The 9,380-nt window shown below is 33.8% G+C and overlaps 1 protein-coding gene across 2 annotated transcripts in view; it reads right to left on the bottom strand.

The window, feature by feature from the left end:
* Nucleotides 1-9,380, bottom strand: part of LOC106464738 (retinal guanylyl cyclase 2-like) — a 101,758-nt gene that overhangs the window by 39,280 nt on the left and 53,098 nt on the right. For both annotated transcript variants that reach the window (XM_022393009.1, XM_022393014.1), the window contains 2 exons: nucleotides 5,542-5,718; nucleotides 3,687-3,846 (listed from right to left, as the gene is read on the bottom strand). In XM_022393009.1, coding sequence (XP_022248717.1) covers nucleotides 3,687-3,846; nucleotides 5,542-5,718 — 337 coding nt within the window. The remainder of the gene's footprint in view (nucleotides 1-3,686; nucleotides 3,847-5,541; nucleotides 5,719-9,380) is intronic.

Genomic DNA, 9,380 nt, shown 5'->3' with positions numbered 1-9,380 from the left:
TTAATTCAGCAATATTGTTGCAATAAACCAGTGAACATTCTTGCAAAAAAGTATGGTATAAACCTTTTCTCACGATTTCTGTACCGGTAAAATGGTGTCCCTGGAGAAAGTAAGTTCGTAGCCCGAAGTCTAGACTCCAAAATCTCTGAAGAATCCTTTGGAAAGCCTAAATTTCACACCAAATCATTAAGTTTACCTTGTATGAAAAAGACTGGTTCACCGAACGTTTCAGGTTGAAAACAATCCCTATCATCATTTCTATTGACATCAGATTCAGAATCAGATGAAAATGTATCAAGAGTCTCCGGTGAAGTAGGTACAGGTACATCAGATCCATGAGCAACAGGTCTTATAGCAGATTGGAGGTTTGGATAAGAAATTTCCCTTTTTATTTGAGTGTTGTAGCCTTGCACGTTACATGAGCAAATATAGCAGCAATCTCCATGATTTCTAGGCTCACGACAGACAATTGGAATTTCAAAAGGAAAATACTTTTTCTTACCTTTAGTCCATTGTCTGAACTTTTCGACACAAACGATGCAAACTTTGTACGGAGCCCATGATTTGTCTTAGTCCCAAAGTTTTATTCCAAAATACGCGTCACACGCTTTTTTGACGAATTCTGTAATGCTTGCCTTTTTTACAACAAATTTACCACAAATATAACAGAATATATTTAGGTCACTTACACAACCTTTTGTTGCCATAGCGACGAATAAATAACATTGAAAAGAAAAAATAATGTCAAAGTGCACGCGCAAACAAATACTATCCAGAAATGACACGTCATGCGGCCTGTTAACCATTCATATACTAGCAGTGTGTTTCTCGTGGAGTCTAGAACGATCGACAAGACTCCCACGTCGCGATTGGTCTAGACAAAGCTAGTGGTTTTCAACAGTTTAAGCATAACAAAATGTGACCCGATTTCGATGAAAATTATTCACTTATGTAAAAGTACATGTGACGTATTGTGAAAAGTCTGTACGTGATGGAGAAAAATGGATATCATTTTCGGATTCAGCGTACAGGAATTACATTAGAACATGTAAAAATTTTAAGACAATAAAACCATCGCAGGCTTGTGTAAATAATTGACCGACTGGAACTTAACTTGTAACTTGAAATTATACTTAACACCAAATACGTTCAGCTTTATTTTTGAAGCATTTTAATGACAGTCACTATCTGTAATTCTAAAAATATGTTTTTCCGTCTCTTTTAATCTTGTTGATAATAAAGTTGTTTAAACTGTCTGTAACTTGATACATTGGTAACAATGAACCTTAGTTTTCACTTGTTCCTCGTGTGCCTACTTCTGTTTTCACAAGTACGATTGGACAGTTTTGTTGATGGGCAAAGTCGTGTATTTGGTTCATTATTTGGAATCAAAAACCAAAAGGCATTAAGTTAAGTATTACATCTCATATTTGGAAGTTGAAACAAAATATATTTCAACCATCGGAATAAACAATGCACTTCCTGTCTTTCAATACTTAAGCAAAACAAGATTCGTTAGACGACACATGGAGCATCTGGCACATCTGACCTTTCTAAACGTTTTCTTTAGTTTTTGTGATCATTGTTTTATAGCATATTTAGTTATGGCTGGTTATCTTTATTTTCTTTGCTTAACAGGAGTATTTTACAGAACTAATATACTAAATCTTGACTAAACAAACAAACAAAACAACAACAACAACATTCTGACATTGAAGTAAATCAAGCTCTTAAAGTGACAACATTCAGACATTGCATTCCATTTTTTTAAATTATCGACATATTGCTAGATTCTATTAACATACCTCACATATTTGCATTCTATACATTTTATAGATCATAATGATTGAAAAGGAGATATTTTTCTTTTGCATTCGCATTTCCAGAGTACATAAAGACTGACTAAAGTCCTAAGTGACACAATTAAACAATCTTGATCCGCTGTTAAGGTAGTTTAGCTAATATTTTCAATATGTCGACTTCTCAAGCATTTTCTCTCAGTTCTGAGATAGCGAATTGGACTGCCTGTTTAGCACTACTCGAGGTCTGACTGTATCTGTTCCACAGAGAGCTCTAATTAGTTTAAGATGGTTGATATAATTTATTTCAAATATATTTGTATTGTGAAAGCTGGAGCATTTCCCTTCTCTTCCTACTTAGTGGTTTGTTTCAGAAACCTGGTGCAAAGCTACACAATGGATTATCTACGCATAGCCTAATTTTGAACTAGTAACTGATCAACAACATCCATCACCTATTATTGGCCTACTTTTGACTGACCAAATACTGTGATTTGATTGTCATTTTTATAGTGAACCCGTGGCCCTATAGTATGGAACGCATTTTTGCAGCAATGGGCAGCGAACCACAGATTCTTGGATTCGGAGTCCGAACACACTAACCACTAGCCCATGCAAGGCCTCTTACTAATGACACGGAATTTAAGGATCATATTAATCCAGGATATCTGATGTCAATATTTCAAAAACAGATGACTTTATGTGTAAACTTACGTACAATATTTTGCAAAAACTTTTCGTATAAAACTTCAAAGCAAAACTGTTAGGTTATATTTTACCTACTAACACGTGTGTTACAAATTAGGTTATCGTATCTGATAGAAGCCTTTAATCTTAGTTCTCAGAAAGAATAAAGCTAATACTTTAGAAAATGTCGCCAAGAGTAAAAATTTAATTCTGAAAACAACGCCCTGATGATATTTTCTTAATCGCTAGTGATAATGGTCAGGCAACAAACATTCAAGTAATAGTGTTAATGGTTATATAAGTATTCAAGTGTTATGATAGTGACTAGGTAACAAATATTTTGACGTTGGTGGTACTGGTCGGAAAACAAGTAGTTTATCGTTGGTAGTAGTGTACAGGTAGCAAATAAAAAATGATAGTAATAATGGTCAAGTAACAAATATTCAAGTGTTAATAATAGTGGTTAGGTAACAAATATTTTCATGTTGGTGGTAGCGATCAGGTAACAAATGGTTTCATGTTAATGGTAATGGTGAGGTAAAAAAAGTGTTGTCATTAGTGGTAATGGCCAGGTTTGTTTATTTCCTTTAAGAACAAGGCTTAAAAATTGGCATATCTGTGCTGTGCCCATCGTATGGATCAATCCCCAAATTTGGGCAAACAAACCTCATGCTGATCATTGGGCCACCATGGGACATAGTTGTAAGGTAGTAAATATTTCGTCGTTAGTAAAAGGGATCAGATAACAGTTGTTTATTCGTTAATATTAAAGTTCATGAAATAACTATTTATTGGCAATATCAAGTAGGATACTTTTTAGTAGTCGTTTTCAGGTGATAGTTATCTAGCTATCAGTAGTTATTTTCAAGTAAAAGGTATTTAGTAATAGTAGTTAGTGACTGTTTTGAGGTGTCAAATGTTTAGTTGTTAGTAATTGTTTTCAGATGATAGCTATTGAGTTGTAATAATAATAGTTAAATAACAGATACTTAGTTGTTAGTAACTGTTTTCAGGTGACAGATAATTACATGTCAGTAGTAGTGGTTAGATAACATACATTTCGTTGTTAACAGCTATTTTCTGGTGGTAACTATTTATTTCTTAGTAGCTATTTTCAGGTTACAGATATTTAGCTGTTAGTATTAGTGGTTAGGTGACAATTATTTCTTCGTGACAACTAATAGTCAAACAACTGATTACCTTTAATTGTAAGAGGAGATGGTGGTAAATTCTGAGCTTCACAAAACATCGGAAGACCGTAGTCAGTTATCTTCAAAACCCACCGGCTATCAATGACACAATTTCGTGAGGTGAGATTCCCGTGATGCTTCACGGGACAGGAGTGGAGATATCTCATACCCTGGAAAATCCAGCAGAAACAAAAAGCATTTAATATGCTACAATAAAAAATGCATACAAAATACACGTTTCCATAGTGTAAACGTGAACCAAGCGTTCGAAATAGCGATATAAACATAAAAATAGTATAATAAATTGTCGAAAACAGTGCACACAAAAAATACGTTTTCATTATTTTGTTAATTCTCCATTCAACGCTTAAAACACTATATTTCAATAAAAGCCACAATAAGACTATGGAGAAGTTCATGGTGTTCATTTAAAAAATAACCAATATTTCAGAGTTATTTAAGATATGAAAAGTGGAGAAGTAAAACAGTCATTGCAAATTTAATTTCAAATATTCACTTGAATTAAAACATACAGTATCTAGACACTTTGTCTCTTGTAAAAGACATTTGATCTAAATGCACAACTCATGACTGATTAAAATAAAGTATTCCAACTATAGCACAATGTCTTAGACTAAATCTGTTTGAATTAAGTGTAAATTAAAATATAAGAAAGATAATACAAATATATATTGATTATGGATATTTGTCAAGGTAAGGAAACATAATGAAAGTAGGTTGATAGATGACAAGAAAAAATTACTGAAATTAACCTTAGTGAGAAGGTTGAGAAATACATCGTGTAAATAGGTGTCATAAATCCTCCAGGTGATCCAAAATACTAAATTAAAGAAAGAACAACGTTGTGTAAAGATTCCAATAAGGAAAACCACCTTGATACGGCCTTACCTTTTTTTAATGAAATTGTAACGTTAGTTCACGCTCCATCAAAGTCTACGAAACAAAGTTTTAAGTGTTGATGATAAATGATTTCGTTGGGTGAATATATCATGACAGAATTAACAATATTTACTCATATTATTGGCTATTAACGCATAAAAAATCTAATTCAATTAGGTTTTTAGAACATTTTAAGCTCAGTTTAGTTTTCATTTTATATATAACAATAAGAATGACTTATTCAATTTTTTAATCTGTATTCGTCATATAATAGCTGTACTTACATAAACTCGATCAGTAAAACATAACAATACTTAATTCAGTTGTATCAGTACATTATAACAATACTTATCTGAATTGGATCAGTACATTATAACAATACTTATCTGAACTGGATCAGTACATTATAACAATACTTATCTGAATTGGATCAGTATATTGTAGCAACACTTGCCAACATTAGATTTGTTAATCATAATAAGACTTATTTATAGTAGGATATGAAACTTTCTATTAATGGCCAATCACCCAAGTTTGCAATAGTTCTTCACCTTCAGCTCGAATCATTGTAGGTAAGTTGTCAGTTTCAAACGTAATATTACATTCAGTCAACAAATTAGGAATTATACCAGATGTATATCCCAGTTTCAGAAAAGAGTTTGTGAAAAATAGACATATAGTGATAGATTTTAATACTTCATTGTAAAAAAATAGAAAATTAAAAACTTGTAAATGACAAAAGAGCTATTGCACTTGAGAATAACATCTTTAAATATAAAAAATCTTATTCTAAAAATAGATTTGAAATACATCTAATCTGTATTTTTTTGGTATACTCTGCTAAAATACAAATTTATCTGTAGAAAATATGTTATAATTTTTATAAAAGAAATACATAAATTGTAGAGTTCTGTAAACTGAGGTTTAGTAAAACTTTCAGGATCAACAGCGTTGACAAAACTTACTCTGACGAGATCTGTCAGTAATGACAGTTTGAATGACCAGTCTAGTTTGATATCCTCACTGGCTAAGACATCAGCAAGACTTCCTCGAGAACAATGCTCCCATACTAGGGCAGGCTGCTGAGGGTCGGAAAGACACCCGAGGAAAGGGTTAATGTTCTCATGGCGCAACTCGTAAATCTGGTGACGGAAAAATTGAAACTGTATCGGAGTTTTTTGTTTTTTTTTTAAAGATGTGTAACCTTTTTAAATTTTGACCTTGCGTCTTAACCATGCCAAGATCACTAGAACGTGGTTTCATATCAAGTTCGGTAGGCGAATTTTTAACTTTTGATTGTTGTATCATTTAGAGTTGGATCTAAAGAGTCCAAAGCCAGCATAAAACTAAAACTGACTTTGCTACAACTTCCAAACTATTTGTCAAAGCTGGGTTGATTGCTATTTTCGGTGTAAACTTGGCCGAAAACTTAGATATTTGAGCGCAACAATAACCAGAAGTATTTGAATAATAGTAGTAACAGACAAAGTACAGAAAATGACCTCTCTGTAATGTTTTAACAAAGAAAACAATGGATGAGGTTAAAGATCGATTTCTCCAGTTTCATATAATAAATAGCAATAAGAATTTTTTGAACTAAGTAAGCAAATCAACTTCTTAACCTTAATTATCTAATACCATATTTCATAACAGTTAACAAAAACCTTTTATTAATTTGAATACTTCAGATGGGAATTTCTAGATAAAGACGCTATTAGACGAAAAATGTCATATTTATTTGAATCACCACCTTCATGATCCGAAAAAATAGCAACGTTTTCTCTCAAATAGGAAGAATCAGAAGAGGTTTTCTTCTTTTCTCTTCTAGTTTTATTTTATTCTTTTTGAAAACTCTTTTTATCATTCTTTTCTTGATAACCTTCTTTCACTAGATATCCCATTGTGGTCACATCCACAATGCCAGCATTTATAGCAGTTCAAATACCTTTTCGTTTGTGCTTGCATATAATAGGAGCATAGGTTTGTCCTATGGATTGTTCCATAGATCTACATTCGCTTTATAAACAGGAAACAGCATAAATAATTAAGCATTCGAGTTTTGGCCAGAAAATGGAAAATATTGGTCAAAGCTAACGCAACGAATGTTTAAAAAAAGATTATGAACATTTCGTCTTCACAGAATGGAAGCCTTAATTCACAACAATAATTCTAGCATATTTTTGGCAAATTTTTTTTACAGATATCACACATTTCAAATTTATCAGCAATGTAGGCCTGGTTAAGTCACGATTCTAGAGTTAATAATCCAATTAATTGTTCATTATCGAAAGTAATTTTAATTCAGTTCTCAAAATGGTAGGGAGTTTTCTTGTTGTTTTTTTTTTTAAATCTCAAATCACAACTATCAAAAACTAACATTGGTATTTCATTGGATAAAAAACAAACAAGTTTTTCTAGTTACAAAATGTATTAGGTCGTCAAGAAATTAATGTCACTTTTTTTTAGATGAAAAAACCTGAACAACTTATATATCAAAAAAAAACAAACATTTATTAAATCAAATAGTCTCCATTTTTATCGATGATGCTTTTCCATCTTACAATAAGGTTGTTAATGCCCTGATTAAAGAAATCACTTGGCTTTCAAGCAAAAAACATGTCGATGTCCTCTTTAACACCTTCCACAGTTACATACTCTTTCGCATTAAGATGATGTTGTACCGAACGAAAAAGATGGTAATCTGATGATGCCATATCTGGAGAATATGGTGGGTGGGGGAGAACTTCCCAAACCAACTCTATAATCTTGTGATGCGTCAAACGTGCCACAAGTGGACGTGCATTGTCGTAGAGAAGAAGAACAACACCTTTCCGATTGATGAGTGAAGGGAGTTTCTGATGAAGGGTTTGATTTAAACGTTCCAGTTACCGACTATAGATCTCTGCATTGACAGTTCGCTTTGGACTGAGGAGTTCAAAATGAATTACTCTGCGGATGGAGTCCAGGTTTTGGGGTCGGAAGTAATTTTTGTATAGGACGGAGCCATTGTTTTTGGTATTTAATATTCGCATAGAGAATCCATTTTTCATCACCGGTGAAAATTCTGTCCAATAATGATTCACGCGCATTACGTGCCAGAAGCGACGAAGCAACGTTCACACGTTGCAAACGATGATCATCGGAGAGTTCGTGAGGCACCCAAACACCTTCTTTATGGAGTTTTTCATATTCCTTACATGTTTACGTATTGTTTTATGAGAGACATGCAATTTCAGGGCCATTTCACTAGTGTGTTGCCTTGGGTTAGACTCAACAAGCGTCTTCAGAGCATCAGTATCAATTCCAACATGTCGGCCCCCACCATCACAGTTTTTAAGGCTTAAGTCACCTGAACGAAATTTGCCGAACCATTGTTGACACTTACGAACGTTCAAAACATTTCCATAAACTTCTTTGATATTCTTTGTGGCTGCAGAGGCGTTGTTTCTCTCCTTGCATTCAAACAACATTACATGCCGAATGTGCGTCTCGTCGTGTGCCATCACTATAAGGGATTAGAGTATACTATACTTTACACATTATGTAGGCTACACTAACATGACGTTTAGGCGGTTCCTTTAACTATTATAGATGATGTACATTTTCTGGGGGGTGGTTAATAAAAGTGTTCCAAAATGCGACATTAATTTCTTGACGACCTAATAATTTCTATTCTAATATAAAGGCAAACATATCGTAATCAAAGCTCTAAAAGAAAGGGGAGTTCTAAAATCATAAAACAGAATATTTATGAGTTTGATTTCTTTGATTCAAAAATATGTTATCATTAAATCATACAAGCAAATAAACTGTCTTTCTCATGTCGTATCTCTTCAGTGAAAAATATCTTATCAGACCTAGTAAATGCTAACAGATAGGTAAATAGCTCTCAATATACATGTATATGTCAATAATTAACATGCAATGCCCCATTAAGAACACTACTCGTATGTCACAGGGGCCAGGCATGGCCTAGTGGTTAGCGTGCCCGATGCGGATTTGAAAGTTCACGGTTCGAGTCGCAATATTCTGCTGAATACGCAGACCACTTTCAGCTGTGAGGACGTTATAATTCTGGCATTCAACCCTGTCATTCGATTAAAAGCAGCTGCATAATAGGCGGATACTGTTGACTGCTTGCCAACCTTACTGTCGGCAACTCTTAATTACGAAAGGATATGCCTGAACCTCAAGGAGTCGCTCTCCTGGTAGTTTAGCACGTGTGTTGTTTAAGGTGCTATTTAGATTAAAAATACCAATACGGTATTTCATATTAGTTTTCAAAAACTTCTTATTAATTTGAATATTTCAAATAAGAATTTCTGGATAAAAATGCAAGTAGGCGGAAAATTTCATATTCATTAATATCTATGAGAGATCTGTCAAAATTACTATAATTTTGATTGATTCCACTCACAAAATTTATGAAAATGCCATCATAAAAATCAAAACATTATGTCTTTTGTGGACTACCTTTAATACACGCACACAGTAAAGGATTATTTTCCTACATAGTCTACAATACATATCTCTATACCGAAGAGGATTCTATTGATTCTATTGATTACGAGGTTTTTAAGTTTAGCCTAACAGAAATCTGAGTTTAAAATGCCATGGCCCGGCATGGCCAGGTGGTTAGGGCGCTCGACTCGCAGTCTGCGGGTCGTAGGTTTGAATCCCCGTCACACCAAACATGCTCGCCCTTTCAGCCGTGGGGGCTTATAATGTGACGGTCAATCCCATATTCGTTGGTAAAAGATTAGCCAAGAGTTGGCGGTGGGTGGTGATGACTGCTGCCTTCCTG

The sequence above is a fragment of the Limulus polyphemus genome, unplaced genomic scaffold (assembly GCF_000517525.1).
Source record: "Limulus polyphemus unplaced genomic scaffold, Limulus_polyphemus-2.1.2 Scaffold63, whole genome shotgun sequence".
In the NCBI taxonomy this organism is placed as follows: domain Eukaryota; kingdom Metazoa; phylum Arthropoda; class Merostomata; order Xiphosura; family Limulidae; genus Limulus; species Limulus polyphemus.
The sequence above is the reverse complement of the archived record's forward strand: the minus strand, read 5'-3'. Positions and strand labels throughout refer to the sequence as shown.